This window comes from Bufo bufo, chromosome 6 (assembly GCF_905171765.1).
Source record: "Bufo bufo chromosome 6, aBufBuf1.1, whole genome shotgun sequence".
Lineage (NCBI taxonomy): Eukaryota > Metazoa > Chordata > Amphibia > Anura > Bufonidae > Bufo > Bufo bufo.
The window spans coordinates 9,977,748-10,001,086 of record NC_053394.1 but is presented as its reverse complement, the minus strand read 5'-3'; the positions used below and the strand labels follow the sequence as shown (position 1 = coordinate 10,001,086).

Sequence of the window (23,339 nt, the reverse complement as noted above, 5' to 3'; positions counted from 1 at the left end):
ATCTAATCCTATCCTGTGTGATACAGTCTGCTGAGCCCGGGCCTTGCGTCTTGCTCAGAGCTGTAATTACAGACCTGCAGACAATTGATTTGTGTCTTATTGCGGAGGATACATATTCCTCGTCTCTATGGCGACCATTGTCTCCGGGATCGGTGAATGGTTTCCAGAGAAACTTTGTTGTTGATACTGAAAGTTCCTAAACTTCTCTTCTCCTCTGAGTCCAGGCGCCGGGCACACAGTGCGGGGTATTCATGGCTCTTCCTGCTACCAGGGGCCCCTCTCGGGCCCATTCCAAACTGCCAGGGATTCAGCACCCCGCCCTGCGTCTGGGGGACCCAGAAAGCCTGTCAGTGCGGGGTTTCTCTAGATGTGAGGGGAGGGGCGAGACCAGCCTGCAACCAAATCTGAAGACTTACCGCACCGAGCAGCTGAACGACTGGAGGAAGCTGGACCACTGGGCCAATACTGGTAAACCAGGAGCATAACCCCCATTATTTATTAAGGATTTGCAACCAAGGGTCTGCGATTATACATCCAGCGTAATGTCCTCACCATGGTCAATATCTCTGTTAGCTGTCAGTGAATGAGAAGATTTAGAGGCTGAAAACCAGGTCTGACCTAGTTTTCTGATCCCCCTTCCTTACACCCAAATGGTCAGACGTTTATGCCACATGTATGAAGCCAATCTGCCTCTATCTGATACGTCTGTCAGAAAAGTGGGAGGAGCTTAGAAGTTGCACCAAAGTTCAACCGGGCATTGATTTTAGTTCATGCCAACGTGAATCTGCACTAAGGATGAGACTGGTGCCTGCGTCATAGATTTCCCCTCCACCCCTCTTTTTGCATTTTTATTGTTGACTTTTTGGTCATTTTGGGTCCTCTTGCCGTTCTTCAAATGTGTATGATGGAGGCCTGATACTTCTCGAAGCTGAGGGTTTGTTACAGTTGTATCCAGTCTTCTTAATCCTTTGAGAGAATATAAACATCAGCAGTACAAATCTTTCTCTTCTGATATGTATCACAGAGAACTGTCTGAATACAATTGTAACAAACCCTCAGCTGTGAGAAGTATTAGGCCTGCACAGGTTTTCTGTCATGGGATGAAAATGCAAATTCACTGAAAGCAAAAAGATTTATTGAAACCAAGTTAGGGCTCATGCACACGAACGTATTTTCTTTTCGTGTCAGTTTTTTTGAGGACCGTATTCACTTCAACGGGTCCGCAAAAAAAATGGAAGTTACTCCGTGTGCATTGAATTTCCGTATGTCCGTATTTCCGTTCCACAAAAAAATAGAACATGTCTGTCGCGTACGCACCCGCGTCTCACAACCAGGGATGGGTCTGCCAGGGACCATCGCTCCGCGCACACCACACACTCAGGCCGCTAAGTGAGTGTAGATCACCCCCAAACACGCACAGGCCCAACACCCCAAACACCAGCTGCCACCACCGACTGTGACGGAAGTCGCAAACGTTGCACCATCCACGTAAACGCGTTCTGCTCACCAGCAATCACACAGTCACACGTTCAGGCTATGGATACTTTACAGCAACAAGGTGGACTAGGGTGCATTCATGCGACCGTATCATTTTATCCGCATCTGAAACGCATATTGCGGAATAGATGCGGATCCATTCATTTCTATGGGTGAATAAAATATGCGGACAACATTCAGTATCTTGTCCGCATCCGTGTTTCCGCATTTCTAGTCCGCAAAAATATGAAGCTTGTACTACTATTGTCCGCACAGATCGGTCCGCAGCCCCATTCAAGTCAATGGATCCACAAATTGCAGATGACTTACGGAATGGTTCCGTATATCATCCATTTTTGCGGATCCGTTTCCATATTTTTGAAGGCCTTACGGTCCATTCATGTGTTTTGCAGATCAGCAAATTGCGGATCTGCAAAACACGGACACCGGCAATGTGCGTTTCTCATTTTGCGAACCGCACATCGCCGGCACTCTAATAGAAAAGGACTTTTCTTGTCTGCAATTGCGGACAAGAATAGGACATGTTCAAATTTTTTTGCGGAATGGAAGTGCGGATGAATTGGTCCGCATCTGTTCCGCAAAATTGCGGAATGGATGCGGACCCATTTTGCAGACATGTGAATGGACCCTTAGGCCTCTTTCACATGACCGTATGGCTTTTTCAGTGTTTTGCGGACCGTTTTTCACGGATCCGTTGTTCCGTTTTTTGTTTCCGTTGTGTTTCCATTTCTGTTCCGTTTTTCCATTCCGTTTGTCCGTATGGCATATACAGTATACAGTAATTACATAGAAAAAATTGGTCTGGGCATAAAATTTCCAATAGATGGTTCCGCAAAAAACGGAACAGATACAGAAGACATACGGAGTACATTGCGTATGTGTTCCGTTTTTTTTATGCGGACCCATTGACTTGAATGGAGCCACGGAACGTGATTTGCGGGCAATAATAGGACATGTTCTATCTTTCAAGGGAACGGAAAAACGGAAATATGGAAATGGAATGCATACGGAGTACATACCGTATACGGAACGCAATAAACGGCCCGTAAACTGAAAGGAAAAAATGTTTGTGTGAACGAGCCCATTTTTTTCCTTCCGTTTTTTGCGGACCTTAAAAAAAACGGAACACATACGGAACACAAACGGAAGTCATTTGTCCGCAAAATGTGTACCGCGAAACGAAAAGGATTACACACGGTCGTGTGAATGTACCCTTATAAAAAGAATATTTTATACACAAAAAATAGTGCGGTGCTTACAAAAACCGCTGTAAAATGAGACGATGTAAAAATAACGTACACAAACAGTAAAAGTAAAATAAATGGGTAAAAACAGTAATAAGAACATCCTGCTATATACTGCTATAATAGCTACTACAAGTATGCACCCCCACATCATGTGTATGACAATGTCCTATTGTTCTCCGCATTACGGACAACGATAGGACTGTTCTATGAAGGGACAGCTGTTCCCTTCTGCAAAAAAAAAAAAACGGAATGCACGCAGATGTCATCCGTATTTTTTGTGGATCCGTTTTTTTGCGGACCGCAAAATGCATACGGTCGTGTGCATGAGCCCTTAAGTAGAAAGTTGTGCAAGCAGGATTAAAGGAACACTCCAGAAAAAATGGATTCACTGTGTTATCTGTAGTGCAGAGGCCAGAGGGGGCGGAGCATGACACTGGGATTTAAAGGACAGTAAGGTTAGAAGTCAGGCCCCGCCCCTTCAGACCCTGCACTAGATATAATCAGGGGTGCACCACCTATGAGGCCAGGTGAGGTGATCACCTCAGGCAGCACCAGGTAGGGGCAAGAGGGGGGCAGCCGAAGGGCCATGGGCTGAAGGGAAGGGGTTAGGTTAAGAAAATTGGCATTGGGGGATGTGGGGGGCGCCGTTTCAGTTTTCGCCTCAGGCAGCAGAAAGGCTAGGTGCACCCCTGGATACAATGTATCAGTTTGTGGATTGTTACTTTCAGCTTTATTTACATAACATCTCTATAAATGGTTAGATCTGCGCCCCATCCTGTAGATACAGATCACCGGGCAGACGTATCCCTCACCGGAGCCCATTCCCTGCATCTCCTTCATCGCTTTTCTAAGTTATCAGTTGGATAGAAAAGTCGCCTCTCCGGGCGTTCTGCGTGCTCATCATAGAAGAGGGGCGGCCATTGTCCGGCAGATGATAGTGGCCGGCTCTGAGGAATTGTCCTTCCCAGCCGAGGAGGTTTTATGTAACTTCTCCTTACCGCACAGTGGCACATAATCTCCCTGATTTCTGCACTTCTCAGCCGTAGGTACCCCATGTGCCAGTATATACAGTAGTGCCTCCATATAGCATCCTATATACTGCCCTAGAAGCAATGCCCCCAAAGTATTGCTCACTTTGGGGCACATGTGCACAAACCCTGGACCCTGTAGACCAGGGGTCAGCACTCCAGCTGCTGTGAGACTCCAACTCCCAGCATGCACATCTGCTCAGCTTTCCTCAGAGCACCCACAGATATGAATGGAGCATTCTGGGAGTTGTAGTTTCACAATACCAGAGTGAGAGAGGTCGCCGACCTCTGCTATTCATTACACAATCCCACACCATAAGTGGGATGGTGCATGTCACCATACCACAGGCACTTCTGTAAGCCTCATATGGCGGTACAGTGCGGCCATAACATACAATAAATGTCTGCTGTAATTCTCCTGCAGTTGAATTTATTGAGGTCCAAGCCACAAACCACTGGAATGAGGCCACGTTCACACAATGCGGGCAGATTGAGTACATGTTCAGGGAAATATGTATACTGCAGAATGGGGCGTTCGTTGCGTTGTGCTGCCTCCAGGGGCTCAGAAAGCTGCACACAGTAGTATGAGCCGAGATGGCGGCACTACTATCATGTAGCCTCATCAGCCTATGTGGTAATTGCAGATAGAAGAAGCTGGGAGCGAAATGGAAAAGCAGAGAAGGAAGAAGCCACAGCGGATCCCAGATCCCAGCTGGAGACTCAATGTGAAGAGGTAAGTGACTGCTTCCCTGGGTGTTTACTATGCATAGGGGTTCATGTACTTACCTCCTGGGCATAATAAAAGTGGAAAACATTGTCACAATCAGAGGTGGACTGGGAGTTTAAAGTGGCCCTGGAACGAAACCTAAAAGAGGCCCCATGTTGTTGGCGGGTCCAAATTAACAATACCCTAGCACAAAATGAGGACCCAGCAGAACCAAGTACCACAGTGCAGCACAAAATACTGCCACCCCCGCCACAGAATTCACCTGTATCACCACTCTGAGCCATTGCAGTTGAATTCAGGAGACGACCGGCAGCCACCAGACAGGCGCATAAGTACCTGAGAGCATGAGATCGTTAGACGGCCCCCTAGATATCAGCCCAAAAGGAAATTTCCCTGTAGGGTTACGGCCAATCCACCCCTGGTCACAAGGGAAGTTTTGCAACGAAATCTGTGACTTTTTTTTAGCTTTTCCAAAAAGTGGGAGGGAGGAGGTGTCCCACAGGTCGTAGAAAACTCAAGCCCCTTCTTTTTAGTCCAGTTTCTAGCCTTGTGTCACTATTCTGCTGGTGCAGTCACTGTGTACATACATTACTTATCCTGTACTGATCCTGAGTTACATCCTGTATTATACCCCAGAGCTGCACTCACTATTCTGCTGGTGCAGTCACTGTGTACATACATTACTTATCCTGTACTGATCCTGAGTTACATCCTGCATTATACTCCAGAGGCTGGCACTCACTATTCTGCTGGTGCAGTCACTGTGTACATACATTACTTATCCTGTACTGATCCTGAGTTACATCCTGCATTATACTCCAGAGCTGCACTCACTATTCTGCTGGTGCAGTCACTGTGTACATACATTACTTATCCTGTACTGATCCTGAGTTACATCCTGTATTATACTCCAGAGCTGCACTCACTATTCTGCTGGTGCAGTCACTGTGTACATACATTACTTATCCTGTACTGATCCTGAGTTACATCCTGCATTATACTCCAGAGCTGCACTCACTATTCTGCTGGTGCAGTCACTGTGTACATACATTACTTATCCTGTACTGATCCTGAGTTACATCCTGCATTATACTCCAGAGCTGCACTCACTATTCTGGCTGGTGCAGTCACTGTGTACATACATTACTTATCCTGTACTGATCCTGAGTTACATCCTGCATTATACTCCAGAGCTGCACTCACTATTCTGCTGGTGCAGTCACTGTGTACATACATTACTTATCCTGTACTGATCCTGAGTTACATCCTGTATTATACTCCAAAGCTGCACTCACTATTCTGCTTGTGCAGTCACTTTGTACATACATTACTTATCCTGTACTGATCCTGAGTTACATCCTGCATTATACTCCAGAGCTGCACTCACTATTCTGCTGGTGGAGTCACTGTGTACATACATTACTTATCCTGTACTGACCCTGAGTTACATCCTGTATTATACTCCAGAGCTGCACTCACTATTCTGCTGGTGCAGTCCCTGTGTACATACATTACTTATCCTGTACTGATCCTGAGTTACATCCTGTATTACACTCCAGAGCTGCACTCACTATTCTGCTGGTGGAGTCACTGTATACATTACTTATCCTGTACTGATCCTGAGTTACATCCTGTATTATACTCCAGAGCTGCACTCACTATTCTGCTGGTGCAGTCCCTGTGTACATACATTACTTATCCTGTACTGATCCTGAGTTACATCCTGTATTACACTCCAGAGCTGCACTCACTATTCTGCTGTGCAGTCACTGTGTACATTACATTACTTATCCTGTACTGACCTGAGTTACATCCTGTATTATACTCCAGAGCTGCACTCACTATTCTGCTAGTGCAGGTCACTGTGCACATGCATTACTTATCCTGTACTGATCATTAGTTATATCCTGTATTATACTCCAGAGCTGCACTCACTATTCTGCTGGTGCAGTCACTGTGTACATACATTACTTATCCTGTACTGGATCCTGAGTTACATCCTGTATTATACCCCAGAGCTGCACTCACTATTCTGCTGGTGCAGTCACTGTGTACATACATTACTTATCCTGTACTGATCCTGAGTTACATCCTGTATTATACTCCAGAGCTATACTCACTATTCTGCTGGTGCAGTCACTGTGTACATACATTACTTATCCTGTACTGATCCTGAGTTACATCCTGTATTATACTCCAGAGCTGCACTCACTATTCTGCTAGTGAAGTCACTGTGCACATGCATTACTTATCCTGTACTGATCATTAGTTATATCCTGTATTATACTCCAGAGCTGCACTCACTATTCTGCTGGTGCAGTCACTGTGTACATACATTACTTATCCTGTACTGGATCCTGAGTTACATCCTGTATTATACCCCAGAGCTGCACTCACTATTCTGCTGGTGCAGTCACTGTGTACATACATTACTTATCCTGCACTGATGCTGAGTTACATCCTGTATTATACTCCAGAGCTGCACTCACTATTCTGCTGGTGCAGTCACTGTGTACATACATTACTTATCCTGTACTGATCCTGAGTTACATCCTGCATTATACTCCAGAGCTGCACTCACTATTCTGCTGGTGGAGTCACTGTGTACATACATTACTTATCCTGTACTAATCCTGAGTTACATCCTGCATTATACTCCAGAGCTGCACTCACTATTCTGCTGGTGCAGTCACTGTGTACATACATTACTTATCCTGTACTGATCCTGAGTTACATCCTGTATTATACTCCAGAGCTGCACTCACTGTACTGCTGGTGCAGTCACTGTGTACATACATTACTTATCCTGTACTGATCCTGAGTTACATCCTGTATATACTCCAGAGCTGCACTCACTATTCTGCTGGTGCAGTCACTGTGTACATGCATTACTTATCCTGTACTGATCCTGAGTTACATCCTGTATTATACTCCAGAGCTGCACTCACTATTCTGCTGGTGCAGTCACTGTGTACATACATTACTTATCCTGTACTGATCCTGAGTCACTTCCTGTATTATACTCCAGAGCTGCACTCACTATTCTGCTGGTGCAGTCACTGTGTACATGCATTAATTATCCTGTACTGATCCTGAGTTACATCCTGTATTATACTCCAGAGCTGCACTCACTATTCTGCTGGTGCAGTCACTGTGTACATTCATTACTTATCCTGTACTGATCCTGAGTTACATCCTGTATTATACTCCAGAGCTGCACTCACTATTCTGCTGGTGCAGTCACTGTGTACATACATTACTTATCCTGTACTGATCCTGAGTTACATCCTGTATTATACTCCAGAGCTGCACTCACTGTACTGCTGGTGCAGTCACTGTGTACATACATTACTTATCCTGTACTGATCCTGAGTTACATCCTGTATTATACTCCAGAGCTGCACTCACTATTCTGCTGGTGCAGTCACTGTGTACATGCATTACTTATCCTGTACTGATCCTGAGTTACATCCTGTATTATACTCCAGAGCTGCACTCACTATTCTGCTGGTGCAGTCACTGTGTACATACATTACTTATCCTGTACTGATCCTGAGTCACTTCCTGTATTATACTCCAGAGCTGCACTCACTATTCTGCTGGTGCAGTCACTGTGTACATGCATTAATTATCCTGTACTGATCCTGAGTTACATCCTGTATTATACTCCAGAGCTGCACTCACTATTCTGCTGGTGCAGTCACTGTGTACATTCATTACTTATCCTGTACTGATCCTGAGTTACATCCTGTATTATACTCCAGAGCTGCACTCACTATTCTGCTGGTGCAGTCACTGTGTACATACATTACTTATCCTGTACTGATCCTGAGTTACATCCTGTATTATATTCCAGAGCTGCACTCACTATTCTGCTGGTGCAGTCACTGTGTCCATACATTACTTAGTGTATATAGTGAGTGCAGCTCTGGAATATAATACAATGTAGAACATCTCTCATAGATCGGTACCAGCTCCAGTACATTATTAGGTTCGTTAGATGAGGAGCCCGGTGTTATGTTTTATGCTCTTATTTCAGCTGAAGTTCCAGCTTTTGGAAAAGATAAATTCGGGCGGATTCTACGATCTGAAACGATTGTTTCTGCTGCACGACCCAGAAGGCAGAGGAAGAGTGAAGAGGTAGCAGTATTTATAACTCTTCCTGACGTTTGGATTCATCAGCCCACCACGAGGTCTAAACTGTAAAAATAAAATATCCCCAGTGAATATAAACCATTATTGTGCTCTTCTGTCCTATTTGGTAAGTATCTGTAGATAGGAAAGCTGGGTTACTACCAACATGGCCTCTCTTACAGCTTCTAACAGACTTGTCTCCCAGCTTTCCCAGGTTGGAGAGCTTTCTAGTCTAGGAAAACTGCTAATAGTCCCTTAGTAGCGGTCAGTTAAGGTGGCCATATTGGTCAGCACCCAGCTTTCTGAGAGACAGATATTACTAAGAAATGTAATTCTTTTGTTATCTATTTTACTGGGAAACCTGGGTTGTACCCAATATGGATTCTTCACAGTTACCCTAGGGGTTAAATTCTATCTTAGGGTGCATCATACGACCGGAACGGTGGCGGACCCATTCATTTCAATGGGGCCGCAAAAGATGCGGACAATACACAGTGTTGCTGTCCGCGTTCCGTTGTTCTGTTCCGCGGCCCCTCAAAAAATATAAAGCATGTCCCTATTCTAATGCGGACAAGAATAGGCATTTTCTATATAGCGCCGGCGGAACGCACACGGCCGGTATCGTGTGACTGTACCCTTACCCTGTGTTACAATGCTGCCAGTTTATACCATCATATATTCATGGCCCATATACTGGTACACAGCTGGATCGGGCACGTTGGGCTCCCCTAACTCATTCAGTAAATTCATGCAATGTGATTGGACAGGATAAGTGTTTAAAGGGCCCTGAGTGCGTTCTATTGTTCACTGTTATCAGCCGTCTCGGACCGCGCGACTGAGGCTGACTGATCACACTCACTTTTCTTTTGAAGGGACGCGTTACTGATCATCCTGACAACATTTCTGGGGTGCTTCATTAATAAGATGGTATTTCAGCAGCTCCTGAGCAGGTAGGTTCACTGGATCAGAGGTTGTAAGATCTCCAGGAAAGCTGGGTGATATGGAGAATCATTCATCTTTCCCAGGAACAGATAAAACTAAGAAACGCTGATCACAATCCTCCACTTTTATGTGCAGAACCTGGGAAGCTATTTTCTCTTTGTCCTTACATAGGTTACGCCTGGAGGGGAAACCGATTATCACATTTGATGCCTTCTATGATCATTTCAAGCTTGAGGAAGATAAGTCTCCCCCAGAATGGCTGGACCCCATGAAGAGGAAACATAAGGCGGCTCTGAAGACGGCACATGAGGCTCATCTGCAGCTAAAGGACATGGCTAATAACAGGTCATATGAGGTTCATTGGGGTTATTTCATAAGGGCTAGAAAAGCTGAAAAACATTTGCATGAGAACCAGCTTGTCTTTCAACCAACATCTCTTCCAGCAAAAGTGTTTTCCAAGGTACACTTGAAGCAACATGACTACCAACCAACATGACTTCCAACCATTATGACTTTCAACCAACATTACTTCCAATTAACATAAATTCCAACCATCATGACTTCCAACCATCATGACTTCCAACCATCATGACTTCCAACCATCATGACTTCCAACCATCATGACTTCCAACCATTATGACTTCCAACCATCATGACTTCCAACCAACATGACTTCCAATTAGCATGACTTCCAACCATTATGACTTCTAACCAACATTCCTTCCAATTAACATGAATTCCAACCATCATGACTTCCAACCAACATGTCTTGACTCCAAAAGGACTTCCAGTAAATAGGATTTTCCACCAGCATGTTACCCAACCAGTGTGTATTCCAGTCAATGTGTCTTAACCAATTTGACTTCCAACCAATATTTCTTCCAACTAACTGTTTTTAACATGACTTCCAACCAACTTGTCATTCAACCTGCATGTGTTTCAACCAACATGTCTTCTAACCAACCAGCATGACTTCTAAAGAATGTGACTCCTTATCAAGATATCTTTCGGGCAACAAGTCTTCCAATAAATCTGACTTTCATCCAACATGTTCTTCATCCGTTGTATTCCAACCAACATGACTTCTAACTGAAGTTTCTTCCAACAATATGTCTTCCAACTAATGGGCTTTCAATCCACAAGTCTTCTAACCAATGTGATTTTATACCCACATGACTCCAAACCATGACGCCCAACTGACATGACTTCCTACCAACCCGTCTTTCAGCCAAGATAACTTCGAGAAAATATGACTTTCAATCAATGTGTTTTCTGACCTATAAATTTATATTCTGCAATGTAATATTTTCAAGCTTTCTGTGCAAGTGTTGACGTCTATGGAAAGTCAGTGCTACACTAGTGGTCATAAGTGGTACTGCAGCCTAATAATGGAAACAACCAACAGATCATGTACTTGATCATTAATTAACGCTGTTGTATCCAAATTACTTGCAGATACTTTGAACTGTTGAAATTGTTTCCAAACGATTGCCTGAATGCTTCCGAATTCCGCAGCGTCCTGACCAAGATAGGTTTTAAGATGTCAGAAGACGAATATAAAAAGTTGTGGAAAAGGTTGGTAAATAACAGCAAAGTGCAAGCTTTTGGGAGCAGGATCTCCTCATTTTTATTTGTATTTCTCTGTGGTTATTGTATATTTCTGCAGATATGTCAAGGATGAAGCGATTGTTCTGAAGTTGGATGACTTGCAGTATCATCTCGGTACAAAAAGACTGGAGGGGAACCGGGGTCTTCTTCTATCTGCTCTGCGAAAGGTGTCTGCCAGCCAAGAGCCCCAGCACATCAGTGAGTGCAGTGCGTTACATCGCGGCTACCTACTTTCTAGAATCTCATACTTTGCTTTATTTATGATGAGTTGTATCATATCCTCTTCTCAAGTCACACCCAAAGCTACTTCATGTATCCTTCTTCAGTCACAACCAGAGCTTTTACACATTTTTTTTATTACTTTACAGAAACAACTAATGTAATTGCTTCCAAGACTGGAAATGAAAGGAAAGTGTCGCTGAGTATTGAGAAGTGGCTGAAAGAGAAGTTCAGGGAGGGGGCTCGAGCTATGAAGACTGAGTTTGCAGCATTTGACCCTCAGGGATCTGGTACGGTGAGTTGAAAATTCTGCCAATATCATCAGTATTAAGTATATTGCAATTACGCTGTATGATTTCTGAGATGTTCACACTAGCATCATGGCTGCACACTCTCCACTCACACTCTGGACACATGCCGCACACTCTCCACTCACACACCGGACACATGCTGCACACTCTCCACTCACACTCTGGACACATGCCGCACACTCTCCACTCACACACCGGACACATGCTGCACACTCTCCACTCACACTCTGGACACATGCCGCACACTCTCCACTCACACACCGGACACATGCCGCACACTCTCCACTCACACACCGGACACATGCTGCACACTCTCCACTCACACTCTGGACACATGCTGCACACTCTCCACTCACACTCTGGACACATGCCGCACACTCTCCACTCACACACCGGACACATGCCGCACACTCTCCACTCACACTCTGGACACATGCCGCACACTCTCCACTCACACACCGGACACATGCTGCACACTCTCCACTCACACTCTGGACACATGCTGCACACTCTCCACTCACACTCTGGACACATGCCGCACACTCTCCACTCACACACCGGACACATGCCGCACACTCTCCACTCACACTCTGGACACATGCTGCACACTCTCCACTCACACTCTGGACACATGCTGCACACTCTCCACTCACACTCTGGACACATGCCGCACACTCTCCACTCACACACCGGACACATGCTGCACACTCTCCACTCACACTCTCCATACATGCTGCACACTCTCCACTCACACTTTGGACACATGCTGCAAACTCTCCACTCACACTCTCCACACATGCTGCACACTCTCCACTCACACTCTGGACACATGCCGCACACTCTCCACTCACACTCTGGACACATGCTGTAAACTCTCCACTCACACACTGGACACATGCTGCACACTCTCCACTCACACTCTCCATACATGCTGCACACTCTCCACTCACACTCTGGACACATGCTGTAAACTCTCCACTCACACACTGGACACATGCTGCACACTCTCCACTCACACTCTCCATACATGCTGCACACTCTCCACTCACACTTTGGACACATGCTGCAAACTCTCCACTCACACTCTCCACACATGCTGCACACTCTCCACTCACACTTTGGACACATGCTGCAAACTCTCCACTCACACTCTCCACACATGCTGCACACTCTCCACTCACACTCTCCACACATGCTGCACACTCTCCACTCACACACTGGACACATGCTGCACACTTGTTGATCACACGCTGTCACACGTGAATCGCTCACCCTCATCAGTTCACTCTCATCATTGAGCTCTGACCCTTAGGCCCCTTTCACACGAGCAAGTTTTCCGCATGGGTGCAATGCGTGACGTGAACTCATAGCCCCCGCACTGAATCCTGAATCCTGAATAAAGCTCGGCGCCTCCCTATAGCACATAATGTTCCCACTCAGCCACCTACTGTCCCAATCTCTCTCCCTTCCAGTTAATGGTCCCTCTCACTATTGTGACTCTTTATTAGGGATGCAACCAGAATTTTTGTTTTTGCTTCCATTGTTCCAACATCTATAACTTTTTTTTTTCATTGAGTTGTTTTTATTTTATTATTTTTTTTACTTTATTAAATCCCTGATGGTTCCCATAACGACTTGCTGCATCTTTCCTTCTAGGTATCAAAAGAAAACTTCCTTCAAGTCCTGGAGAAATGTCATCTTCTGCTCTCCGAGAATCGGTTGGGTCACTTCCTGTCTCGCTGTGGACTGGACGAGACGTTGCCTCATGTCAATTACCTGGAATTCCTGCAGCGTCTCCAGACCAGGCGCCAAAATGGAAGAGCGCGCCGGGCCCTGCATGAGGCTGACTATGGGTACGGTCCACCTCTTACATATCTGAGTGTTGTGACTGGAGAGGACCTGACTGATTGACTCCTGATCCTTTGATACGTCCTTACAGTGGACAGAGCTGTGCAAATGCTTTGCTTTCCTTTTGCTGGTCTCATACTCTAGTTACAACCAGAGCTGTGTGTAGAATTATATTTTGCTAAATCACTGTTAGCTCTAAAATACAGACATTGGCATCTGACTGCAGCTCCTGCTGGTTCGGTATCTGTACAGAACTTTCTCTATTGTGGTCTTAGGCTGCAGAAACTCATATCTCATTGCAGTCTCTACGTGTTCATTGTCCATTCAAAATATGTTCTGGAGCAGTCTTAGTTTGTAGGGGACAATACCTCATTGCAGTCGCTGCTGGTTCAGTGTCTGTACAGAATATTCTGTGCTGTGGACTTAGTCCTTAGGTGTTTATATCTCATTGTAAGCCTTGCTGGTTTAGTTTCTGGTACAGAATATGCTCTGCTGTTGTTCTTAGTCTTCAGGAACTCATATCTCATCGCAGCCCCTGCTGGTTCATTGTCTATGTAGAATATGTTCTGCTGTGGTTTTAGTCTGTAGGGGATCATATCTAATCACAGACTCTGCTGGTTCAGTGTCTATGCAGAATATGCTCTGGTGTGGTTTTAGTTTGTAGAGCAGGGATGCTCAACCTGCGGCCCTCCAGCTGTTGTAAAACTACAAATCCCACGATGCCCTTCTGTAGGATGATAGCTGTAGGCTGTCAGGGAATAATGGGAGTTGTAGTTTTGCAACAGCTGGAGGGCCGCAGGTTGAGAATGCCTGTTGTAGAGGATATCATCTCATTGTGGTCCCTGTGTAGTCCCTGCTGGTTCAGTGTCTGTACAGAATATGTTTTGCTGTATTCTAAGTCTTCCGCTTTTTATATCTTATTACAATCTTTTCTAATCCAGAGTCTATATAGAATATGTTATGCTGTGATGTTCATGTGTAGATGATAATATATCATTGTAGTCCCTGCTGGTTCAGTGTCTGTACAGAAAATGATCTGTTTTTGTCTTTTGCTACACAGATCTCTGTGATTGACTTTTGATTCTTTATTTGTACTTTGTCTTCATTGGGCAATGTTCAATACAAGCTTAGCTAACTGTGGAACATTTTGCTTTCCTCATACACTATATGTAAGTGCAGCACCTGCTGATTCAGTGTCTGTACAGAACGTGCTATGCAGTATTGTTGTGAACCAGAGATCATATCTCATTGCAGTTTATGCCAGTTCACTCTCTGTATAGAATATTCTCTGCTGTGGTCTTGGTCTCCAGGAGCTCATATCTCATTGAAGGCCCTGCTGGTTCAGTATCTGTACAGAAAAGGATCTGCTATTGTCTTAGGCTGCGGAAAGCTCTGTCTATGACTTTGGATTATTTCTTTGTACTTTGTGTCTAATGGGCAATGTCTAATACAAGGCTAGCTAACTATGATTTATGTTTTCTTCCTATCTAAGTGGAGCTCCTGCTGATTCAGTATCTGTACACAATACCCTCTGCAATGTTTTAAGTACAGGAGCTCATACCTCATTGCTGATCATGCTGGCTCATTGTATATATTGAATATGTTCTGCTGTGGTCTTCGTCTGCAGAGGATAATATCTCATTGGAGCTCCTGCTGGTTCAGTGTCTGTACAGAACCTGCTCTGCTGATGTCTTAATCTTCAGGTGCTTATATCTCCCTGTAGGCCCTGCTGGTTCAGTGTCTGTACTGAATATGCTTATTTGAAATCTGGGATATTAATACATTTTGCTAATATGTTTCTAAATTGTCAACCATCAGGTATTATCGGGCATTTTAAAGCCCAAACACATTTTGTACACGCAGAAGGCTGGGGGTTGTAATGGCAGGTATACTGGTTATAACCCAACTTTCCTAGGTACAGATATTTCATAAATTAGTTGTTCTCTTGTTTTCTGTTTCATCCAGGACCAGAGATTCATCAAGCTCAATGTCCACATCCAGTGTTTTAGAGGACAAACTCCTACAGTTTCTTCACACTGATTTTAACACCGTCCTTTCTGAATTTAGGTGAGAACAATTTTATATATAGATAGAATCAGTCAATGGTGCAGCATTTATCAGATGCACATTGGTGACAAACAGAAAATTGTATATTAGAACAGCATACAAAAATTATCCCATAGATACCTCGAAACTGTATGCTATATATATATATTTTTATAAATGTGCCACTGTGCCTTTAAATGCATTATACCTACCAAGATATGGGCCAAATAGTGCCAAACCTAAATATTACCACCATCCGATGTCACACAGCAGTAGCATCATGGCGTCTCACACTTGCAGGGGCTGCAGAGGTGGCAGCTACACCTGGATCCTACTTCCTAAGAAGACCTAATGACTCCACGGTCACCTGTTAATGTAACATTACTATAAAACACATACTAGTTGGAGGATCTTGTCACAGATTTTATATTCTGACCCAGGAATTGAGACAAATGCCAAACAGTGTAAAAATAATACTGTCATATAGTGCCAAATGCTGCATACAGTGCACATATGATACCACCATACTATGCAGTTTCCATGCAAAACTATAATACAATGAATATATATTACTGTCCACATAATGATAACATATAGTAACAACATAAAATTGCCATACTATAGATACACATACGTTAAACATAGAATTTTGCCACCCAAAGTGTGAAAGAGGACTTTTGCTAATGGAGGGGATAGCGGTAATCGAGGCCCCCGGGCAATTGTTTATTTTGTCCATTCTGCAGGTCAACCCTGCATGTTACTCCATTAAATGCAGCGGAGGCATGACTGTTCTGCAGAGCTTGCAATCAGGTCCGGTTTTTCATGTTTAAAGCTTCAGTTTATTACTAAAGTGTATAATAAATCACAAAACTGTAAACTGTGCAACACTATACTGACACAAACACTGAGCACATCCTTCAGAATCTGCATATTCCACAACCATTAGTGCAAGAGCTACAGAACATTACTACATCACCAATGAAGCTGAATGAGTAACATATCAAATGTCTTCTCTACTGATAGGAGAGCGGATACAAATGACCTAAAGGCTCTCAGCCCCCAAGACGTCAGAGCAATCCTAGAAAACAGGTATAAAGACAGCAAACATGGGAGAGGGGAGCCGATCAACCAATGAGATTCTCTATTGTCCAAAAATAGTTGGTTATTTTGGATAACCCTTTTCTGGACCTTGTATGATCTTATAGTAAGAATGACTTTACAATAACGACTATAATACTGTCCATATGGCATGTCTAAGAATATAACTACTATAATACTGCCTCCTATGTACAAGAATATAACTACTATAATACTGCTCCTATGTACAAGAATATAACTACTATAATACTGCTCCTATGTACAAGAATATAACTACTATAATACTGCTCCTATGTACAAGAATATAACTACTATAATACTGCTCCTATGTACAAGAATATAACTACTATAATACTGCTCCTATGTACAAGAATATAACTACCATAATACTGCTCCTATGTACAAGAATATAACTACTATAATACTGCCTCCTATGTACAAGAATATAACTACTATAATACTGCCTCCTATGTACAAGAATATAACTACTATAATACTGCCTCCTATGTACAAGAATATAACTACTATAATACTGCTCCTATGTACAAGAGTATATCTACTATAATACTGCTCCTATGTACAAGAATATAACTACTATAATACTGCTCCTATGTACAAGAATATAACTACTATAATACTGCTTCTATGTACAAGAATATAACTACTATAATACTGCTCCTATGTACAAGAATATAACTACTATAATACCACTCCTATGTACAAGAATATAACTACTATAATACTGCTCCTATGTACAAGAATATAACTACTATAATACTGCTCCTATGTACAAGAATATAACTACTATAATACTGCCTCCTATGTATAAGAATATAACTACTATAATACTGCCCCCTATGTACAGGAATATAACTACTATAATACTGCTCCTATGTACAAGAATATAACTACTATAATACTGCTCCTATGTACAGGAATATAACTATAATACTGCCTCCTATGTACAGGAATATAACTACTATAATACTGCTCCTATGTACAAGAATATAACTACTATAATACTGCTCCTATGTACAGGAATATAACTACTATAATACTGCCTCCTATGTACAGGAATATAACTACTATAATACTGCTCCTATGTACAAGAATATAACTACTATAATACTGCTCCTATGTACAAGAACATAACTACTATAATACTGCCTCCTATGTACAAGAATATAACTACTATAATACTGCTCCTATGTACAAGAATATAACTACTATAATACTGCTCCTATGTACAGGAATATAACTACTATAATACTGCTCCTATGTACAGGAATATAACTACTATAATACTGCTTCTATGTACAAGAATATAACTACTATAATACTGCTCCTATGTACAAGAATATAACTACTATAATACTGCTCCTATGTACAAGAATATATCTACTATAATACTGCTCCTATATACAAGAATATAACTACTATAATACTGCTCCTATGTACAAGAATATAACTACTATAATACTGCTCCTATGTACAAGAATATAACTACTATAATACTGCCTCCTATGTACAAGAATATAACTACTATAATACTGCTCCTATGTACAAGAATATAACTACTATAATACTGCTCCTATGTACAGGAATATAACTACTATAATACTGCTCCTATGTACAAGAATATAACTACTATAATACTGCTCCTATGTACAAGAATATAACTACTATAATACTGCTCCTATGTACAAGAATATAACTACTATAATACTGCTTCTATGTACAGGAATATAACTACTATAATACTGCTCCTATGTACAAGAATATAACTACTATAATACTGCTCCTATGTACAAGAATATAACTACTATAATACTGCTCCTATGTACAAGAATATAACTACTCTAATACTGCTCCTATGTACAAGAATATAACTACTATAATACTGCCTCCTATGTACAAGAATATAACTACTATAATACTGCTCCTATGTACAAGAATATAACTACTATAATACTGCTCCTATGTACAGGAATATAACTACTATAATACTGCTCCTATGTACAAGAATATAACTACTATAATACTGCTCCTATGTACAAGAATATAACTACTATAATACTGCTCCTATGTACAAGAATATAACTACTATAATACTGCTCCTATGTACAAGAATATAACTACTATAATACTGCTCCTATGTACAAGAATATAACTACTATAATACTGTCTCCTATGTACAAGAATATAACTACTATAATACTGCTCCTATGTACAAGAATATAACTACTATAATACTGCTCCTATGTACAAGAATATAACTACTCTAATACTGCTCCTATGTACAAGAATATAACTACTATAATACTGCCTCCTATGTACAAGAATATAACTACTATAATACTGCTCCTATGTACAGGAATATAACTACTATAATACTGCTCCTATTTACAAGAATATAACTACTATAATACTGCCTCCTATGTACAAGAATATAACTACTATAATACTGTTTCGTATGTACAAGAATATAACTACTATAATACTGCTCCTATGTACAAGAATATAACTACTATAATACTGCTCCTATGTACAAGAATATAACTACTATAATACTGCTCCTATGTACAAGAATATAACTACTATAATACTGCCTCCTATGTACAAGAATATAACTACTATAATACTGCTCCTATGTACAGTAATATAACTGCTATAATACTGCTGCTATGTACAAGAATATAACTACTATAATACTGCCTCCTATGTACAAGAATATAACTGCTATAATACTGCTCCAAGACAATACTACATGTCACACGACTAAAAATGTCCGACATTGGTAGGAAGAGCAGGACACAGACTTCCAAGTACTACCCTGACCCCTAATTCCCCAGACTTGAACCCAGTTGATCATCTGTGGGATCACCTCAATGGTTGTGTTCGCTCTATGGACCCCCCCTCCCCCCCTCCAGCAGCTGTGAGATGCTCTGCAGTCATCATGGCTCTAGATACTTTGGACAACCTCCCAGGACCTTGTGGAGTCACTCGGGGCCCGTCTAGCTGCTGTCCGTGCTGCACACGCGATTACTCCGGATATTAGCCTCCGCTCAGAATAATGGGGCTCCACTGTGTATATAAATACTATAATACCGTCTATCATATTCTTTGTCTTCTGTCGCTTTCTGTAGATTTTCTATAAAGGTAACAGATGAGGAATTTGCACATTTTCTGGACAAATTGCCCGTTAATCCTCATGGAGACATCAGATATTTGGAGTTTATGGCCAAATTCGATGGCAGGTAGGAAAGCAATTAGTGCGATTGATGATTGCTGTGGGAAGAAGATAAAACACATTTGGATATAATGTGACTATTGATATCAGGAAGACCTCGGGCAGACGGAGGATCGGACGGGACTGTTCTGTGTCCGCACATTGGAGGAGGCTCTGCCCTCCGATGGTCAGACAGTGAATTACAATGACGTCCTGAAATTTCAATCATTTGACATTTCAATACTTTGCAGAGTAGTGAATAATCTGTGATAAGCTGGAGTGACGACTAGAGGCGAGCGAAGGTGCGATTTTACTGCTTCGCCGAAGTTCACAAAGATATTCGATTTTCAATGAATTACTTTGTCACGAATTGCTTTCCATTGTATGTAGCGGGCGCAATGACCGCGAATGGTGATCGCACCGCCCCCTATCATTTAACCCCTCAGATGCCGCGTTTATTGCTGATTGCAGCATCTGAGAGTCACATTCAGCCAATTAGGGGGTTAATCTGGGTTTAAAAAAACCATTTATGTACTCACCTCATCCATTTGCTCGTGGAGAGACCGTTGCGCCCATCTTGATTGAAGAAAACGCAACAAATCTAGCACGAGTGATGTGATGACGTCACCAAGTCTTCACGCTATTACTGATGACATCACCGCACCCAGCCACTGTGATGATGTCACACGCCGGTGTACATGAGCGTTGGCACGTTTTCTTTAATCAATATGGCTGCAACGGCCTCTCCGCGAACAAATGAGGTATGTGTTTTCTTGTTTATTTATCGCCATTTCAGGAAAAATTGATTAGTTACCACAAAGCGCAAGGAAATTCGGCTTTTTCGTGACAAATCAAATTTCGTTAACTTCAATTCGCTCAACACAAGTGATGACCGCAGTATATGTAAACACTGTGGTTAACACTTTACATCATCATACGGCGTAATCCTGCGGTTTATTTTGCGTACCTGTTGTTTGCTGATCCTGAGTACTAGTATGTTTTATACTCCAGTCACATCCAAAGCTGCATTTCCAATTCTTGTGACTACTTACAGGGGTGTGGCAACCAATGAGATTCCACCTTTCATTTTTCAGACCTCTTTAGGGCTCCTGCACATGACCATTGGTGTGTTTGCGGTCCGCAAATTGCAAAAGATGGATACAGGACATGTGCGTTCTGCATTTGGCGGAACGGCCGGCCCATCATAGAACAGTCTGTAACGCGGACAATAATAGGACATGTTGTATTATTTTGCAGGACGGACATGGAACGCATACAGAGTAATTTCCGTTTTTTTTTGCAGCCCCATTGAAGTGAATGGTTCCGCATATGGACAAAAAATATTTTCGTGTGCATGAGCCCTTAGGAGAACGAAAGGTGGAATCTGATTGGCTGTGTTTTTTTTACTTTTTTTTTTTACAAGTAAAAATGTATCTAAAAATTTTCAGCGATGGGAATTTCAGCATTTGGGATGGACATGAGACAGTGCTGACTGACTGCAGCCGAAAACCAAAGAGCGGTGCCAACCGGGCAAGTGTCCAGAGAGGGAGGAGCGCGGAGCAGGTACGTCGCCCCCCGCTCTGCGTGTGAACGGCCAATACTGGTGTTCCCCATGTTATGCCATTCCTCTGTTATTCTTCATGGAAATGGATGAATAAATTGACAACAGGATGTGCAGTGTCAGGCTGTCTAGGCACACGCCCATTTAAAAAAGGGAATGGTAACACCCAGTTGTCAGTTTATTCTTTAATTTCTAGGAGGAATAACAGAGGAGCAACACCAAGAGGTCTTAGAAAACCTGATCCAGAATTGTTATTTCATAAGAATCCCTCGCCAAGAATCTTAGGGTGAGATACAATTGTAACAAACCATCAGCTGTCACAGATATTAGGTCTTTAACAGGATTGCTGCCTGCAGATGTAAACTAGAATGTTCCTATTCACTGACAGAAAGCAGAGATCTTGAAAATGTTGAGAAGTAAAAGGCAAAATATGTGAAATGATTGAGCTTTATTGGTATAGATGATTTTTCACTCCCAGATTGTGTAGAGCAGGGATGGCCAACCTGAGGCTCTCCAGCTGTTGCAAAACTACAACTCCCAGCATGCCCAGACTGCCTACAGCTACCAGCCTACAGCAGGGCATGGTGGGAGTTGTAGTTTTACAACAGCTGGAGAGCCGCAGGTTGGCCATCCCTGGTGTAGAGCTTCGCCCTCGTCCCACCTAAAAATACCTCAAAACACCCTTTAAAAAAAAAAAAAATTGCACTGACCCCACCCCTTTGCAGCACTGACCCCACCCCTTTGCAGCACTGACCCACCCCTTTGCAGAACTGACCCAACCCCTTTGCAGAACTGACTCCACCCCCTTGTAGCACTGAGACACAGCTGTACATAAGGAGGTCAAGAAATGTCTCCGAATGCATCTGATGCATCAATGGAGAGAAATTTTTCCTGACACCCGAAAAGTCAGAGAAATTAGTTGTGACCGTCCGCTGAGTTGTCACCTGATCTTCTCATCACTTTGCAGCTCACAGAATTTATTAGACATCTTGTCAAAAACAATTACGAGACTCTGGAGCTGAACTTTAACGAGATGGACGAACGCAACACGCGGAGACTGACGGCGGAAGCCTTGTATCAGCTGCTGAAACGGTAAATGCTCCCATCAGGGACTGTGTGGAGCTGACACCTGTTACATTGCTTCAGGATGGAAGAAGCAATGACTCCATAGCGCCCCCACCAGGTTCTAAAAGATTTTTGATTATTGTGGTCCTCTGGATCAGTCTAGGGCGCGGTGTCCCTTCTAACAGCTTCTTCCTCTGCCTTCAGATCTCATTAGCTCAGGCTGAGTTTTTCTAGTCAACGATCAAATAACATTCTGCTTCTTCCAAAAATGTCAGAAAGTTTCAGAAAGTTGTTTTGTTGTTCTGTTCTGGCCCCTTAGAATTTAAAAAACTCTCGACAATCTGATTCTTGAAACCACTACCCTCCCCCCCTCCTAAAAGACCTGCATGGAAAGCCATTCCTGTCATTCTAGTAATGTACTGTGTCACCACTAGGGGGAGATCATTGCATAGGGGTTTAATATGAAATGAAAGCAAATTAAAATGTAGGAGGAGCTCACTGTATGCAGTATGTAGTATATAATCTGTATCTAGTGAGCTCCCTCTAGTGGTGGCTGTATAATATGTACATAGTGAGCTCCCTCTAGTGGTGGCTGTATAATCTGTATGTAGTGAGCTCCCTCTAGTGGTGGCTGTATAATCTGTATGTAGTGAGCTCCCTCTAGTGGTGGCTGTATAATCTGTATGTAGTGAGCTCCCTCTAGTGGTGGCTGTATAATCTGTATGTAGTGAGCTCCCTCTAGTGGTGGCTGTATAATATGTACATAGTGAGCTCCCTCT

General features: G+C 42.7%; 1 protein-coding gene across 1 annotated transcript in view; it reads left to right on the top strand.

The window, feature by feature from the left end:
* The first annotated feature begins 234 nt into the window (after positions 1–234).
* Positions 235–23,339, top strand: part of LOC121005228 (EF-hand calcium-binding domain-containing protein 6-like) — a 34,816-nt gene continuing 11,711 nt past the window's right edge. Inside the window, exons 1-14 of the mRNA XM_040437832.1 lie at positions 235–468; positions 4,417–4,505; positions 8,539–8,639; positions 9,506–9,583; positions 9,747–9,920; positions 11,031–11,150; positions 11,242–11,381; positions 11,552–11,697; positions 13,370–13,566; positions 15,527–15,628; positions 16,631–16,696; positions 19,852–19,962; positions 21,383–21,497; positions 22,463–22,587. Coding sequence (XP_040293766.1) covers positions 252–468; positions 4,417–4,505; positions 8,539–8,639; positions 9,506–9,583; positions 9,747–9,920; positions 11,031–11,150; positions 11,242–11,381; positions 11,552–11,697; positions 13,370–13,566; positions 15,527–15,628; positions 16,631–16,696; positions 19,852–19,962; positions 21,383–21,497; positions 22,463–22,587 — 1,781 coding nt within the window. The 5' untranslated portion in view covers positions 235–251. The remainder of the gene's footprint in view (positions 469–4,416; positions 4,506–8,538; positions 8,640–9,505; positions 9,584–9,746; positions 9,921–11,030; positions 11,151–11,241; positions 11,382–11,551; positions 11,698–13,369; positions 13,567–15,526; positions 15,629–16,630; positions 16,697–19,851; positions 19,963–21,382; positions 21,498–22,462; positions 22,588–23,339) is intronic.